This window comes from Moschus berezovskii, chromosome X, assembly GCF_049115385.1.
Source record: "Moschus berezovskii isolate FMDL1 chromosome X, NW_MosBer_1.0, whole genome shotgun sequence".
Lineage (NCBI taxonomy): Eukaryota > Metazoa > Chordata > Mammalia > Artiodactyla > Moschidae > Moschus > Moschus berezovskii.
The window spans coordinates 114,973,970-114,992,550 of record NC_142488.1 but is presented as its reverse complement, the minus strand read 5'-3'; the positions used below and the strand labels follow the sequence as shown (position 1 = coordinate 114,992,550).

The 18,581-nt window shown below is 41.3% G+C and overlaps 1 protein-coding gene across 1 annotated transcript in view; it reads left to right on the top strand.

Moving 5' to 3' along the window:
* TENM1 (teneurin transmembrane protein 1) overlaps window positions 1–18,581 on the top strand; it is a 448,997-nt gene that overhangs the window by 290,011 nt on the left and 140,405 nt on the right. Inside the window, exons 14-15 of the mRNA XM_088834344.1 lie at window positions 3,902–4,163; window positions 7,105–7,372. Coding sequence (XP_088690470.1) covers window positions 3,902–4,163; window positions 7,105–7,372 — 530 coding nt within the window. The remainder of the gene's footprint in view (window positions 1–3,901; window positions 4,164–7,104; window positions 7,373–18,581) is intronic.

Genomic DNA, 18,581 nt, shown 5'->3' with positions numbered 1-18,581 from the left:
TATACAGGTCTCTCAGGAGATCGGTCAGGTGGTCTGGTATTCCCACCTCTCTAAGAATTTTCCACAGTTTATTATGATCCACACAGTCAGAGGCTTAATGTAGTCAATGAAGCAGAAGTAGATGTTTTTCTGGAATTCCCTTGCTTTCTCTATGATCTAGTGAATGTTGGCAATTTGATCTCTGCTTCCTCTGCCTTTTCTAAATCCAGCTTGAACACCTGGAAGTTCTCAGTTCATATACTGCTGAAGCATAGCTTGAAAGATTTTGAGCATTACCTTGCTAGCATGTGAAATGAGTGAAATTGTGTGATAGTTTGTATGTTTTTTGGCACTGCCCTTCTTTGGGATTGGAATGAAAACTGACCTTTTCCAGTCCTGTGGCCACTGCTGAGTTTTCCAAATTTGCTGGCATATTGAGTGCAGCACTTTCACAGCATCATCTTTTAGGATTTGAAATAGTTCAACTGGAATTCCATCACCTCCACTAGCCTTGTTCATAGTAATGCTTCCTAAGGCCCACTTAACTTCACATTCCAGGATGTCTGTCTCTAGGTGAGTGATCACACCATGGTGGTTATGCGGGTCATTAAGTCCTTTTTTATATAGTTCTTCTGTGTATTCTTGCCACCTCTTCTTAGTCTCTTCTGCTTCTGTTATGTCCATACCTTTTCTGTCTTTTATTGAGCCCATCCTTCCATGAAATATTCCCTTGGTATCTTCAATTTCCTGAAGCAATTTCTAGTTTTTCCCATTTCTATTGTTTTCCTCTATTTCTTTCATTGTTCACTTAAGAAGGTTTTCTCATCTCTCCTTGCTGTACTTTGGAACTCTGCATTCAGTTGGGTATATCTTTCCCTTTCTCCTTTGCCTTTCACTTCTTTTCTCAGCTATTTGTAAGACCTCCTCAGGCAACCATTTTACCTTACTGCATTTCTTTTTCTTTGGAGTGGTTTTGGTTATTGCCTCCTATACAGTGTTATAAACCTCTGTCCATAGTTCTTCAGGCACTCTGTCAGATCTAATCCCTTGAATCTATTCATCACCTCCACTGAATTATCATAAGGAATTTGATTTAGGTCATACCTGAATGGTCTAGTAGTTTTCCCTACTTTGTTCAATTTAAGCCAGAATCTTGCAATAAGGAGCTGATGATCTCTGCCACAATCAGCTCCAAGTCTTTTTTTTTTTTTTTTTTCGCTGACTGTATAGACCTTTTCCATCTTCAGCTGCAAAAAATATAATTAATCTGATTTCAGTATTGACCATCTGGTGATGTCCATGTGTAGAGTTGTCTCTTGTGTTGTTGGAAGAGGGTGTTTGCTATGACTAGTGCTTTCTCTTGGCAAAACTCTGTTAGCCTTTGCCCTGCTTCATTTTGTACTACAAGGCCAGATTTACCTGTTACTCCTATCTCTTGACTTCCAGCTTTTGCATTCTAATCCCCTATGATGAAAAAGACATATTTTTTTGGTGTTAGTTCTAGAATGTCTTGTAGGTCTTCACAGAACTATTCAACTTTAGCTTCTTCAACATTAGTGGTTGCTACATAGACTTGGATTACTGTGGTATTTAATGGTTTGCCTTGGAAATGAACCAAGTTCATTCTGTCATTTTTGAGACTGCACCCAAGTACTGCATTTCAGACTCTTTTGTTGACTATGAGGGCTACTCCGTTTCTTCTAATAGCTTCTTATAGTAGATATAATGGTCATCTGAATTAAATTGTCCCATTCCTGCCCATTTTATTTCACTGATTCCTAAAATGTCAGTGTTCACATCACCTGTTTGACCGCATCCAATTTACCTTGATTCCTATGCAGTATTGTTCTTTACAACATCGGACTTTACTTTCACCACTAGACACATCCACAACCGAGCATCATTTCCATTTTGGCCCTGCCTCTTCATTCTTCCTGGAGCTATTTCTCTGCTATTCCCCACTAACATATTGGACACCTACTGACCTGGTGGGCTCATCTCCTGGTGTCATATCTTCTTGCCTTTTCATACTATTCATGGGTGTCTTAAGGCAAGAATGCTGGAGTGGTTCACCATTCCCTTTTCCAGTGGACCACATTTGTCAGAAATCTCCACCATGACCTGTGTGCCTTGAGTGGCCCTGCGTGGCATGGCTCATAGCTTCATTGAGTTACACAAGGCTCATTCATGTGATCATTTAGGATAACTTTCTGTGATTGTGGTTTTCGTTCTGTAGGCCATAGGATTGTAGTTCTTGCTTCTTCTGTCTGCCTTCTGATAGATGAGGATAAGAGGCTTGCACAAGCTTTGTGATGGGAGGGGCTGGCTGTGGCTGTGGGGAAAACTGGGTCTTGCTCTGGCGGGCAGGGCCATGCTCAGTAAATCTTTAATCCAATTTTCTGCTATTGGGTAAAGCTGTGCGCCCTCCTTGTTAGTTGTTTGGCCTGAGGTGACCTCCAAAAGGACTTGTGCCAACACGTGCCTCCCAGGACTGCTGCTGCTAGTGCCCCTGTCCTGCATCAGGCCACTGCTGATCCATGCCTCCACAGGACACCCCCAAACACTCACAGACAGGTCTGGCTCAGTTTCCTGTGGGATCACTGCTCCTTTCCCTGGGTCTTGCTGTGCACAGGGTTTGTTTGTGCCCTCCAAGAGTCTCTGTTTCCCCAGTCCTGTGGATGTCTTATAATCAAATCCCACTGTCTTTCAATGTCAGACTCCCAGGGGATTCCCAGTCCCTTTGCCAAATCCACAGGTTGGGAAGTTCTGATGTGGGGCCCAGAACCTTCACAACAGTGGGAGAACTTCTTTGGTATTATTTTTCTCCAGTTTATGGGTCGCCCACCTGGCAGGTACGGGATTTGATTTTAATGTGATCGTACCCTCCTACTGTCTCGTTGCAGCTTCTCTGTCCTTGGACATGGCGTATCTTTTTTTGGTGGGTTCCAACATCCTCCTGTCAATGGTTTGTTCAGCAGCTACTTGCAATTTAGGTGTTCTCGCAGGAGAAGATGAACGCACCTTTTAAAGATATAATGATATAATGATAAATACATTATCTCAAAGACATCATTATACATAAAAGAGCAGGAAGGTAGAGCCATCTAGTACATAATGAACTGAAATCTGAGTCTTTTATTCTCCAACTCAAGAGTCATTTCAGAGACCACATTAGAGGTGGACTTACAGAAGAGGTAGTCTCGTTTTGTCAAGTAATATGGAAGGAGTTGTCAGTGGAGATGGACAGGGTCCATTACAGACTTTTTTACAACAGGAAATGAAGAGGCATTCTAGAGAAAACCAGAAATCCTATATCTAGAGTTCAAGTAGATTCAAGCCAGGGGGTAGCCAGATGTGGAGGGTTCAGCCAGATGGTCTTGTTCAAGCCAATTGCACTGAACAAGTTTCCTCAGCTGGTGTCTTTCTTCAAATGCCATCTCAAAGACACCATCAGGTTTCTGGCACTATGTTTGTGACCGTGAACAAGGTATTTAACCTTTTGGCTCCTTACTTTTATTGAGTTACATTACAGGAAATTTTAAAGAATAATGCAGCATAGTAAAATGTTAGTGAACGTTCAGTGGTCATCTTTCCATTCTCTCTAGCACAGGGAGGAACAAGGATGTTTGATTTGACTCTGCAGAAATACATGCAGTGATTTTGTTTAAGACAGCATTAAAATTGGTTTAAAAATCCTGGGTGAATAGCAACGGGTGATATGGAATTTTTTCTCAGAAATCTACTGGATAGTGAAAAGAAGTCTCCATGGAATGAATATGTAGTTAGATGAAACAGAAGGAATAAAATAGAGAAGGAAAATGGATATACTTGCATCCCCAAAGAAAGAAAGGGCACTCAAACTGCCTATTTTGTTTTAACTTTAATTTTATTTTAGTTGAAACTTTCTGCTTTTCCTTCTCAGCTTTGACCTCGTAGCCATCGGTGGTATTTCTGTTGTCTTAATCTTTGACCGGTCACCTTTTCTACCTGAGAAGAGGACACTCTGGTTGCCTTGGAACCAGTTCATTGTGGTGGAGAAAGTGACCATGCAGAGAGTTATGTCAGATCCACCATCCTGCGATATCTCCAGCTTTATCAGCCCAAACCCTATTGTGCTTCCCTCACCGCTCACATCATTTGGAGGATCCTGTCCAGAGAGGGGAACTATTGTTCCTGAGCTGCAGGTGGGTACATGGACCTTGAAATTACAAAAGTCACAGTACAGTAAGTCTCCAACATACGAATCTTCAACTTGCAACCTTTCAAAGAGACGAACACGTGTTCACGTACATTAGTTCACATGTCTGGCATATATTGTCACATCCTTTACAAGTTGTTGTGCTTTTGTGTAGTGTACTGTAAGATTTAAAACTTTTTTAACTTTTAAATTGTATTTTTTACATTTCTTTTTAATTGGAGGATCATTGCTTTATAATGTTGTGTTGGTTTCTGCCATACATCAATGTGAATCAGCCATAGGTATACATATGTCCCCTCCCTCTTGAACCTCCCATAAAATGTTTTAGTTTTTGTATTTTTATGTATTATTTGTGTGAAAAATATAAACCTTCATTACAGTACTATATAGTTGATTGCATTAGTTGGGTACCTACACTAACTTTGCTGGACTTAGGAACAAATTGGACTTTTGAATACACTCTCGGAATAGAGCTCATTTGTATGTAGGGGACTTGCTGTATCCATGGGGTGGTCAACAGTCGATAATGACTAGCTTCCTTTTCCTGGTACTCCTGCCAGTCCTGTAATGTGCTGCCCTTCATTTCTCAAGAGAAGCTTTCAAATGTAATCTCTCTGGCACACATTTGCAAGGTGATTGGCCAGGGCTATAATGCTCCATCTCTGGCCATGGAACAAAGTAAGATGAACTAGCTATCATGAGGATTAGAACCCAAATCTTGACCTGATGAACACTGTGATTGAAAGAACAAAGCTCACTGGCTCCACAGCAATAACAGTATAATCAATGAGGTGGGACCATTTATGGTTCTGAAATTAAACTCCTTAAGAAATCTCGTTTTCTTCCACTGTCTAGTTTATGTCTGTTGTCATTGTTCTTAGATGTCGTGACAACTCCTCTTGTTTAGCTATGTTTTAGTAAAGGTAGTTGTCAAGTCTATATACATTTTGTCTGAAAATTTGCTTTTTACATGTTCAAGCTTTATAGTCAGAGAGGACATATTTTTGAAGCTTCATATTTTAGGACTCCTAAGGGTTTTTCTTTATTGAGCATTCAGTATTTTCATTTTAATTCTAAGTCATTCAGACAAACACAGTATAATTTTCTACTATATTACAGAAACATTTTAATGATAGTTTAATGTTAATATTATAATGATAGTTTAATGTCCACCAAAATAAACTCATAAATCAGATCCAGAATTCAAGTATACTCAAGAAGAGGTAAGTGGACAGTCAAAGACTGAATTGGTTTTCTTCCCTTACAACATCCCCAACAGCTGTTAGCAAAGCCCTCAGGAAAGGCTGACAAAAAACAATATTCTATACAGAAGAGTCTGAAGAGTTGGCACTCTTGTCTTTTCCATTGTTTTCCTGTGGAAAGGAAGAAAAATACTATATAGTATTTAATGAGTACATTGGACTTGTACACCAATCCTTTCACGATGTCATTAGGAAGCATAGGTCTTCCTCAAAAGAAAAGTTTTCCAGCTGCTCTAGGATTGCATGATTCCTTATGGAAATAAAATACCAAGGTGGTGAGTGTCATGCTATCCTGTTGTGCTTCTGCCACCATCTAAGAAGACAGAGCCAGTGGACAGCTTTGATATCAAATACCTAATGTAGAGGAAGAAAAATTGGACAAAGAGAAGACAAAAGAGATTTGTGCCCTCAGAACGAAAGGAATGATCTGAAATCCCCAACAATATGAGATAGAATATGTTTAACAATCAGTTCTACTCTGCACCAGCCTGGGAAAGGAAGCAGGTACAAGGTCCTGAGCTAAAAATGAATAAGGGCACAAAAATATCCATACTATCCATGCACGTGTGCTAAGTCACTTCAGTCGTGTCCAACTCTGCAACTCCATGGACTGTAACCTGCCAGGCTCCACTGTCCATCGGATTCTCCAGGCAAGAATACTGGCGTAGATTGCCATTCTTTCTCCAGGGGATCTTCCCAGGGATCAAACCCACGTCCCCTACATCTTCTACACCGGCAGCTGGGTTCTCCAGCACTAGTGCCACCTGGAAGCCCATGTCCCCTTCAACATGTTAAATAGGATGGGCCCTTTGTTCAGCTATATTTCGAAAGTTGAAAGTCACAGAATATGAGATGCAGTTTCAGTGACCATTTTTGGTTGTTTAACACCATCTGTGCTAATAAACCATAAATAATAGTAATTAATGAAAGAAGCCAAGTGTTATTTTCACTCTGGGACCCATGTTTGTAAAAGATTTGCAGAGGAGTTAATGGGAGTTATTTGCTTCTCAGTCACAGGTGCCAGCTTGGAAAAGCTTGTTCCCAGTTCTTGGTATACCCAAGACACAGAGAAATGTGTAAGCAAAATTAGATTAAAAAATTGGCCCTCGGGGTCATTGCATAGCTCCAAAGAAGACAAGTTTGATGGCATCAGGAAAGATTAGTTCTAGGGACACCATAGTCTCTGTCATAAAATATCACTTGCTGGGCCTACTTCCAGAGTCCTTCCTTGTAGAGAGCCTAACCTGAATACAGGCTCCAATTATGGTTCGTGGTAGATGACTTCACACACCAAACAAGTTTTTGTGTCTGAATAGATGGAACCCTTGCCACTGAAATCCTTGACATTCACAGGGTGATCTCCTAACTCCTACCAAGAAATTTTTGAAACACTGTTGGAAAACCAAATGGTTATTTTCCTAGTCTTTCCTGGCGGGGGCGGGGGGAGGAGAACAGTCCTCAGGATAGGCTGGATGTCTTGTCCTCATGAAGATTTGGTGCAAAATGTAAAACCTGTGTTCATGTAGCCTCACAAAGATTCTAGAATAAATGCCTTGATATCCATAATCCGTTTAATCCTTTGGCATGCTTCTAGGACAAAAGCGTGCAGTGTCCTTGTCTCCCTGTGACCACTGATAAGGGCCAGTTTGACTTTCTTTCTTTCAGGTTGTACAGGAGGAGATCCTCATTCCTTCCAGTTTTGTGAGGCTGAGTTACCTAAGCAGCCGCACCCCCGGATACAAAACCCTATTACGGATCCTTCTAACACATTCAACCATTCCTGTGGGGATGATTAAAGTACACCTCACAGTAGCTGTGGAAGGGCGACTCACACAGAAGTGGTTTCCTGCTGCAGTTAATCTTATCTACACATTTGCTTGGAACAAGACCGACATCTATGGACAGAAGGTTTGGGGCCTGGCGGAGGCTTTGGGTATGTTGAAATCATTCTATGTAAATAGCAGTGTTGTGTTCACAAAACAGAAAGTACTATCTGCCTGTTAATTTGTACTTAGAATAATTATGGGTTTTCTTCTGTTTGAAGGATCTAAGGCACTTTTTCATTTAAACACTCCCTTTTTTTTTTTTTTGATGTTCAAGCTGGTTTTATTTTTTTTTTAATTTATTTTATTGGAGGCAAATTACCTTACATTAATATATTGGTTGGTTTTGCCATACATTGACATGAATCCGCCCCAGGTGTACATGTGTTCTCTTTCTTGAACCCCCCTCCCACCTCCCTCTTCCCCATATCCTCCCTCCGTATCATCCCCGTGCACCAGCCCCAAGCATCCTGTATCATGCGTCAAACCTAGACTAGGAATAGTCTGTCTTAAGAAATGATATTCAGAGAGACAGACAGATAGGCAGACAGACACCAATGTCTGTTTCTCTTAGTCTGTGAAAGACAGTGAAAACTTCCTAAGAGACCTGGCAGGTCTTGGGAACCGCAGTTGGGATCCATTGATTCTTGTGCCTTCAGGCAGTAGCTCATGGTAACTACCCTTTGACAGATGAGACTATTTTTAAATCCAGAGGAGATGTTTTCATATTCTCCCTTGGAAGTGTCTGTCACAGTACGAGTCCCATATAAGTGACCTATATTTCTTAGACTGCTGCTGCTAAGTTACTTCAGTCGTGTCCAACTCTGTGCCACCCCATAGACAGCAGCCCATCAGGCTACACATCCCTGGGATTCTCCAGGCAAGAACACTGGAGTGGGTTGCCATTTCCTTCTCCAATGCATGAAAATGAAAAGTGAAAGTGAAGTCGCTCAGTCTTGTCCGACTCTTAGCGACCCCATGGACTGCAGCCCACCAGGCTTCTCCGTCCATGGGATTTTCCAGGCAAGAGTACTGGAGTGGGGTACCATTGCCTTCTCCATTTCTTAGACTACCATGTGTCAATTTCCTCTTTCTTTCCAGAAGGAACCACAGAGAGGGGAAAAAAGACTGGTGAGTCTTCTTTGCCCAAAAGATCCTGATGTATTTAAATGACTAACTCATCTCTGTTGGGCTTTTTTAGAATGCAGGGGCCATGGAATGCTTCAGATTTCCTCAGTTAGTGGAGAATTATTGCAAAGACATAGGGGAAAGTAAAGAAAGAACCAGAAAAGGCATCAGCAGCCTCAAAGGCAAACTTCATCAATTTGCAGGCTTGCTCTGGATACACTGCAGTCCTAGAAGGTCAGCATCTGCTCTATCAAGTGAGCAATAGCTCTTGTCTCCCTGCAGCAAGAGTCCACTGCTTCCCACCATGGTGACCCAGCCATGCTGATGACGGAGCTCATCACTTCTCCTGTGGTACTAACTACCCTCGTTTTCTCTGGGCTATTGCCAACTCCATGATCTGGTTTCTTGCTCTGTATTTTCCATTCAGATTCCTCTTAGAATTTCAGGTTTCATCAGCCAGTCTCTACCATTAGGCTAACTATCAGCGAGGTCATTGGCCCGCCTGTGGATTCCTGCTCAGTCTCTAGTCCAGTGAATGTGGTGGTGAAGAAAATTCTGGAGCCAGACTCCCTCCCAGGATTCAAATCATCTTTCTCTACTTACTAGCTATGCAACATTGGGTAAATTAATCTCCAAATGCAGTTTCTCCATATATTAAATGGATATCATAAAGAGAATGTTACTCCCAAGTTATTATGATGTGAGGATTAAATGAGGTGAGTGAGTGCTGGTTGCTGGTATGGTTTTGTCAGTTTTGGTATGGTCAGCATATTGGAATCACAAGGTATAAAGTATGGCACCTACGCAGGTGTCTGTTGCCTAAGCTTCTCTAATAAGGGGGTTGTTATGGGTTTAATAGGTAGGTGCTGTGTTAATTGGGCTTCCCAGGTGGCACTTGTAGTAAAGAACTGCCAACCATTGTAGGAGATGTAAGAGACGCAAGTTTGATCCCTGGGTCAGGAAGATCCCCTGGAGGTGGGCATGGCACCCCACTCCAGTATTTCTTGCCTGGGACCATGGCCAGAGGAGCCTGGTGGGCTACAGTCCATGAAGTCACAAAGAGTCAGACAACTGAAACAACTTTACATGCACACACTATGTTAATTATTCTCCTTTTGCCTTCCCTGGCACACACACACAGACACAGTCTCTTCTCTGCCCTTCTCTGTGCTTTGAAAGACTGCCTTCTATGGATCACATTGTCTGGATTCCTTTTTTTTTTTTAATTTTTTTAAAAATTTTATTTAATAAATGGTACAAAGCACAATGGATTCCTTTACTCTCTGGCTTCCCTTTTGATTTGGTCAGTGATGGCAGCATCAGGAGCTAGCAGGGTGGAAGGAGGAAAGTGGTCAGGGTATTTATCTTCTCCCTGCTTCACTGCACTGCTGGCAGTGACTGCACTGGAAGATGGCAGCTCCTGTTGAGTAGCCCCTCCTCCAGATCCCCAAGCTCTCTCTGGATCACTCCCTCCCTTAACCCCTCTCTGCAAGCCCAGACAGCTTCCCAATATTGCCCGTCCCTGGGTAGGTCATGATCCTTGTTGATTCCCTTCACCCTACTCATGCCTCTGTAAATAGTCCCTTCATTCAACTCTTTGAACACTTCTGAGTGTGGTATCTGACTCCAGCTGGGACCCTGGCTGATGCATACTCAAAATTTCATATTCCCCTCTCCAGGATATGATCCTAAAGCCTTTTATTCACCTCTTGCATGTGTGCTAAGTCGCTTCAGTCATATCTGACTCTTTGTGACCCTATGGACTGTAGGGTCCATGAGATTCTCCAGGCGAGAATACTGGAGTGGCCTGCCATGCCCTCCTTCAAGGGATCTTTCTGACCCTGGGACTGTACCCGGGTCTCCCACAGTGGCAGGCAGATTCTTTACCACTAGTGCCACCTGGGAAGCCCCTTTGCTTCACTAGAATAATCTTAAATTCATCTAACTTTTCTCCATAGGGCTTTGTTTTCCAATTCTTTATGACTTTTCTCAAAACCCTTGCCAGGTTTTTAGATTTGAGGGGTTTTGTTTTGTTTTGTTTTACTTTTTTCTTAAATTATAACACAGCAATTTACCCAGTACTCTGATGAAGAGCTGAACAAGACAATATCTAGCAGAAATTCCTTGCTAGGGTTCACATAAATGCTGCTCAGACTGACTTCTTAAAAAAATAACAGCTTTATCGACATATAATTCACATACCATAAAGTTTACTCACTTAAAGCGTGCAATTCAGTGTGCTTTAGTATTATCACAAGTTTGTACAACTGTTCAGTTCAGTTCAGTTCAGTTGCTCAGTCGTGTCCGACTCTCCGTGACCCCATGAATCACAGCACGCCAGGCCTCCCTGTCCATCACCAACTCCCGGAGTTCACTCAAACTCATGTCCACAGAGTCGGTGATGCCATCCAGCCATCTCATTCTCCGTCGTCCCCTTCTCCTCCCGCCCCCAACCTTTCCCAGCATCAGAGTCTTTTCCTAATTCCAGAACATTTTCAACATCACATCACAAAGTAGCCCTAAACACATAGCAGTCACTCTTCACTTCTCCCCCACCTCCAGACCCTGGCAACCACCAGTCTCCTTCATGTCTCTATGGATTTACCTATTCTGGATATTTCAAACAAACACAGTCATACAATATGTGGTCTTTTGTATCTGGCTGCTTTCAGTTGCCATGTTTCCAAAGTTCATCCATGTCATAACAGGTGTCAGTTCTTCGTTCCTTTTTATGACTGAATAATATTCCATTGCATGGATATACCACATTTTGTTTGTCCATTCATCAACTGGTTGATATGTGGGTTGTTTCCACCTTTTGACTATTGTGAATGATGCTGCTATTAACATTTTTATACAAATATTGGTGTGAATACCTGTTTTCAATTCTTTTGGGAATATACCTAGGAGTAGAATTGTTAGGTCATATGGTAATTCTGTTTGACTTGTTGAGGAACCATCACATTGTTTTCCACAGTGACTGCACTGTCTTATCAACCTCACTTTATGCATAAAAATGTGTTATACCCCTTCCTTTTAAATACTCCCAGTGTTGAAGACTCTAAAATTATCCTCCTTGTTATAGTTAAACACTCTTAATGACTTCAGTTCAGTTCAGTTCAGTCGCTCAGTCGTGTCCGACTCTTTGCGACCCCATGAATCACAGCACGCTTAGTTTCTCATATATCCATGGATGTGGCTTCCCTGGTGGGTCAGACTGTAAAGAATCTGCCTGCATTCCGGAAGACCCAGGTTCAATCCCTGGGTCAGGAAGATACCCTGGAGAAGGGAATGACTACCCACTCCAGTATTCTTGTCTGGGAAATCCCATGGACAGAGGGGCCTGGCAGGCTACAGTTCATGGGGTCACAGAGTTGGACACAACTGAGCATTGAATAAACAACTAAAGCACAAAAAGAAGCAGCAGTGTTCTAGTATACACACCAGTGCTGAAGGATTCATCCCTATTGTTTGCCTATGGATGTTGATTTACTTCCTATTTCTACAATTATGTTCTGGTCAAAATTTGCTCCAACATTCTGACTACAAAAATGGCCTTAATTAAAATGCTGAAATATATATTGTTGGTTCCTTTTAGAAGCTAATAACAGTAATAAAAGCAAGAGACAATTGACCCACTCAGAAATATCCAAGGGAGAGGGAAAACTGTTCCTCATGGTGTTTTATGTGCACTTAAGGGACACATTTTTTTTAGAGTAGAGAAAGAAAATTGGCAAGGATCCCAAGGGAAACAGCCAAAATAATTTCAAGTGTGGTACCTAAGATGGAATATGGATTGTTTACCTTGTAGGAAATGTTCCTGAAAACTTAATCATGGTTAAAAAGATTTTATTTACTACCTCATCTCCATCTCCACGGAGACTAAGGGAATTTTCCTGACAGTAGTAAAGCATTAGGACGAGTGGTAGAATGAAGCTGGAGAACCAACTTCTCTGAAAATGGATTGTGAACACCTTAAGAATATAACAGACAATAAATAGTTCAGGTGATATATGGCTAGAGCAAAGGGATCAAGTATGTTACCATTATGTCCATACCTTAATAGATATGATTGGATCTAAGCAAAGAAGAAAACACTTAGCTGTATTCCTGGCCATATCTTATCATCACTTAACTGATGTGAGAAGAAACAGAGTAAATTTTGCACCAGATATTAATAATGGTGCTATATATGACACTTCTCAGATTTGCTTCAATTTCAGAAGTCTTAGTATAGGCTTTTGGTAGGTGGATTAATAGCCATCACTTCCCAAAGATATAAATAAATTATGTTACATGGCAAAAGATAGTTAAGGTTACAGATGGTATTAGAGTTGCCAAGTAGCTGACCTTGGGATGGAATAACTATCCTGGATTGTCCAGGTTGATCCATTGTTATCACAGAGGTCCTTAAAAGTGGAAGAAGGAGGCAGAAGGGTAGGTCAGAGTTAGAGGGAAATATAAGTAGAACTATAGAAGGAACGCACAGCATGATGCAGTCTTGCTGGCTTGGAGGATGAAAGAAGGGAGCCAAGGACCAAGGAATGTAGGTGGCCTCTAGAAGCTGGAAAAGGCAAGGAAATAGATTCTCCCCTAGAGACTTCAGAAGGAATTCATCCCACTGAGCCCTTGAATTTAGTTCAATGAGACCCTTTTCAGACTTCTGACCTCTTTATCTGTAAGATGATAAATCTGTCCTGTTTGAAACCTTTCAGTTTGTCCGGATATCTTACAACAGCACTAGGGAACAAACCTTGACCACTATTCTTACAGTCCCAGTTTCAGCTGGGATTTTGATTAAAACTATGGCTTGAAATGTCTCCCGCTCTTCTTCCTTCCCGTGCCTGTTAAATGTGAACCTGTCCCCTCCAACCCCCGTTTCTGGGTGATGGAGAAAGAAGTCAGGTGTAAACAAGCTGAGTCTGAAATGATGGTGAATACCTCAGTTGAAATGCCCACTAAGTGTGAAATGTAGGACTCTTTCCCATACGGTTCAGCTGTGGGAAATTGATGTGATCTCTAAGGGCTTGAGTGTCACAAAAGAAGAATAGATTGTTCAGAGACAGGCAAAAGGAGAAAAGGAGAACCTGAGATCCTAAGGTATCTCACTAGTTTTTATAATGAAACAGATTCTGCAATGAGAGGGATAACACCAGAGTGAATAAATTACCAACGGAGGCTGTGTGAACTAATTCCTTGGAGAAGTATCAATGGCAGCTGATAAGATTGATTAATCCAAGCACAATATTGATCAAGTTGAAGAAGAGGAAAATCACCCCCAGGGTTGCAGTACAAAACCACAATCACTAGTTCATCCAGCTTAAAGATTTTGTTGTCTGATACACAGACAAGACTCCCCTGCTAAAAACTCCATGTGAGCATTTGAAATAATTTGGCCTTAGTACTTTATTCTCTGGCTCTAAAAAGGTATGATGTCTGAAAATCATTATGTATTATTTCGTTTCTTTCCCAACTCTCCTCCTTGCAAAACAGTGTTAAAAAGAATCATTATTTTTAAGTTCACAGTGCTGTTAAAATTCTAGAGACAGCTTATTTAATGTGACAAACTGGCTTGTTCAGGGGCTCTGATCTGCATCCATTATATAAATTTTGTCAAAATAATTCCCTCTGTCTGCCTGTATCTGCATACATTATCAATATATAATAATGCATTCTGCCTGGTCTTCATTTTAATTAAATTAAATTGCAGTGGTTAGGAGTTCTGGAAGTTCAGGAAATCAGCCATCCACCTTTAGTGGCACTGCTATAAACAATTCTACTTTTCTTCAAGGTTATTGGCAACAACAATTGTGTAATTATTTAGTACAGTAGTTTGGCAAGAAAGAGTGGTGTTTCAGGAAGAACTAGACTTCCTAAAGGTTCGTGACACAAAGGAGTCTGTCTAAATTGTGTTAGAAGAAACAAGGGAACATTAATGGTAATAGGTGGTAAGCTACAGTTGCTTTGTGCACACAAAACATCCCTGGGAACGATGCTTTAGTGTTCATAAATTTCCCTTCAGTAAAGCCTAAGCAGGCTGGGCAGCCACAAAAATAGCATCCACTGAATATTTTAATAGTAAACGGGTAATGCTTTACAATTTGCAAAGTACTTTCACATACATTTTCTCATTTTAATCCTTAGAACATTCCTGCCTGGTAGGTATGGCACGATGAATGTGATCTTCATTTTTACAGAGCGGAAAAGCGAGGCTCAGAAAGAGCAAGTGACTTGCCAAAAGACCTTTCCCAAGCAGGGATTCAAACTTGGGGCTCACAGTCCTGAGTTCTGTACGCCTTTCACTACTGCCTGTCTTCACTAAAGGGACCAACCCACCTTACCCAATTCAATGCCCCAGTGGCTTTCTGTCAAAGAAGCTAGCAGAGATAATAATCTTTCATCATTTCTCTCCACTTATGAATTTGTAATCATTAACTGAGAGCAGGGCTGTTTTATCCATTCAGCTTTTCAGTCACAGCACCAAGGATATGAGTTTTTCAAGGACCTACAAAAATCTTTGCAACCTGAAAAATAAATTTATTGGCACCAAAATGTGCAAAGAAAACCAGAAAATCAACATTAATAAATTGTTTAAATAAATGTCTACTAAATGGAGCATTATGTCAGCTTGTCAACTCCAAGTCAATTTTTACATTTAAACATGAAATGTGTTTAATGTTAGATATGAGTTGTGGGTTGTATACATCTTAATATTTCTGATAAAATGTGAGATATGCCCTCCAAAGAGTACCTAGAGCTTACTAGGGTCTTTAAATGACCCTACTAAGTATGAATAGGAACTAAAAAGCCTCTTGATGAAAGTGAAAGAGGAGAGTGAAAAAGTTGGCTTAAAGCTCAACATTAAGAAAACTAAGATCATGGCATCTGGTCCCATCACTTCATGGCAAATAGATGGGGAAACAGTGGAAACAGTGTCACACTTTATTTTTGGGGCTCCAAAATCACTGCAGATGGTGATTGGAGCCATGAAATTAAAAGACGCTTACTCCTTGGAAGGAAAGTTATGACCAACCTTGATAGTATATTAAAAAGCAGAGACCTTACTTTGCCAACCAAGGTCTGTCTAGTCAAGGCTATGGTTTTTCCAGTGGTCATGTATGGATGTGAGAGTTGGACTGTGAAGAAAGCTGATCGCCGAAGAATTGATGCTTTTGAACTGTGGTGTTGGAGGAGACTCTTGCGAGTCCCTTGGACTGCAAGGAGATCCAACCAGTCCATCCTAAAGGAGATCAATCCTGTGTGTTCATTGGAAGGACTGAAACTCCAATACTTTGGCCACCTCATGCAAAGAGTTAACTCACTGGAAAAGACCCTGACGCTGGGAGGGATTGGGAGCAGGAGGAGAAGGGGACGACAGAGGATGAGATGGCAGGATGGCATCACCGACTCAATGTACATGAGTTTGAGTTAACTCCGGGAGTTGGCGATGGACAGGGAGGCCTGGCGTGCTGTGATTCATGGGGTCGCAAAGAGTCGGACGTGACTGAGAGACTCAACTGAACTGAAGTATTAATTGATACTCCAGTAAGCACGTGGTCTGTGTCCATTTCAAACTGCTGGTCGCACTCAGTAGTAGATTATGAAATCCGTTTAGTGAGTCAGCCAGTATTTTTTTAGTGGAATAAAATAGAATGGAATGGAATAGAGCATAAGTGAATAGAATAGAGTAGAAAATATCAGTGTAAAACTATTACGAGAGTACTGTTTCAGAAAACTTTGTTTCACTTATACCTGTCCATATATGCATGTATCTTTCCAAGTGTGTATTGGGTCACAGTTAAATGACTTTCAAGCATAAGAATTTGAAAGCCATTGGTAAGGTAATATAGCCAAGAGATAGAGAAGTGAAAATGATTTGCCAAACCATATGATTTATTTTTTTAAGTCAGCATTCATGACTATTCTGGCCTCCCAGTCCCCTCTTCCATCTCAGGGCATTACAACCATATTTCTTTAAGATTAGGTGACCATATATATAATTTATCATTCAATCCAAGATACACTTGAGAGTGAAAAGGGATGCTGTTAACAATAGCATAACTGGACACTGTTTTGGCCAACCAGGATATATGGTACTTCTACTTCAAGGTTATCTCTAGTTTCCAATCCTTATATCTTAAATTCAGGGCAAATAAAAGCTTATCTATTTAAAGGACTTCTGAAACATGGGTCTTTCCCTTAATCACATAGCATGATCCAGTATAGAGGTAAAAGCACTTGCTAAGTGAGTAACTGGGTTTGAGCTCTGGCTCTGCCATCTGCTACTTAGTCAGATGACCTTGGACTAGTCACTTCACCTCTCTGGGTCTCTTGTCTCATCTATCAAATTGGAGTAAATATATCTTCCTCGTGAGTTTTTGTAAGTCTTCAAATTAGGTCATATACACAAAAATGTGTTTAACTGTTCAGTGTTATGCAAATGTGAGATGATATTATTTTAAGGAGGCCACAAATGAAAGTTCCAAAAGGTAGGTAACCCTTCAGGGTATGGGCTTTCTGACATGATGAATGATCACTGTATCTGCAGCACTTAGCAAATCACCTGCCTGGCATATAGAGCTGCTCTGCATAGGTCTGCTGACTCATTAAATAACCAGCCCCTTTAGAATAACCAGTCCATTTTCAAGGCGAATTTATTTCCTAAATCCCCTCCCAAAGAAAAATGCCTAAATACTGCTAGAAGATAGGAATCTTTTTCTTCTCTTGTCCTGGGCAAGGGGTGAGGTAGTGGGGAAGGGGAAGGAAGAGTTGCTCTTCATTTGGTTTTGATGCACTAGCCAGACTGCAGCTACCCTGACCTTCTTTCAGTCTTGCAGAGATACAGAGCCTCACCGTCTTGCCCGTATGCCACTCTCTGCCAAGAATGTTCTTCCCTGTACTTCATGAGATAAAGCCCTTATATATGCAGAGGCTTTCCCTTACCTTCCCATTCCAACTTAAACTTTTGTTGCACTGGCTCATAGTACCCTGCGCTTCCATACAAGTTATCACAATTTGTGTGTGTGTATGTGTTATTTCATATTTGTTCCTATCACTGGATTATAAGCAATGTTAGCTCTGCTGGGGGCTGTGTTATCTTGTTCTGTCTTGTTCATTCTCACATCCCCAGGGCCTGATGACAGGAAAGTGAAAGTGTTAGCAGCTCAGTTGTATCCGACTCTTTTGCGACCCCATGGACTGTAATGCACCAGACTCCTCTGTCCATGGGATTTTCCCACACAAAAATACTGGAGTGGGTTGCCATTCTCTTCTACAGTGGGTCTACGGCCATACCACCCTGAACGCGCCTGATCTCGTCTCTTCTACAGTGGATCTTCCTGACCCAGGGCTCGAACCTGGGTGTCCCACATTGCAGGCAGATTCTTTACCCTCTGAGCCACTAGGGAAGCCCTGACTACAGGAGGTACTCATCAAATATTGCATATTTGTTGAATGACTGAACAAACAAGTGCATAAGGACAGAGGCTAAGGTGGGACCCTTAGCCTGACCTATTTAATGGAATGGTGGGCCCACCAAGGGAGAGGAGGGCAGTGCCCAGGTCTACAAAGGCACTCAAAAATGTGCCTGTGAGCTAGTACATCACATTGCCTCCTGTGGCACACAGGTCACCCATGTTCCAGGTTTTTTTTTTGCAGTTAGGCTTGGAAAAGGCAGTCAGAAAAAAATTTCATAAGATAAGGTGTCAATGTACATGACCTCTTGGCCTAAGTGTTGTGTGGCTGCCTCACTCCTGGATTCTTTTTACCTTTTCTACCTATTCTTTCTTTTCATTCAACTACTATGTCACTTTTAGCACTAGCATGTTAAACTGGTAAGATATAGATCCTAAGTAAAATATTACCAAATCAAATCCAATGACTCATTAAAAAGATAGTACATCATAACCAAGTACTGTAGAGTGTGTTTTAGGACTTCAAAGATGGTTCAATGTTAGGAAACATATTGCTCTAATTTATCACCTCAATAGATTAAGAGAGAAAACTATGTGAATATCTTCGTAAGTGCTGAAAAGGCACTTGGTAAAAATTCATCACCTGATTCTGACACTCTTAGTAAGCCAGGAATAATAGATAAACAAAGCATTTCAGGCCACTGGGCAGTGTGTCAAATTGGGGAGCCTCTGGGGTCATCCTATCCTATGAGAAATCACTAGAGAATAGGAAAAAGTA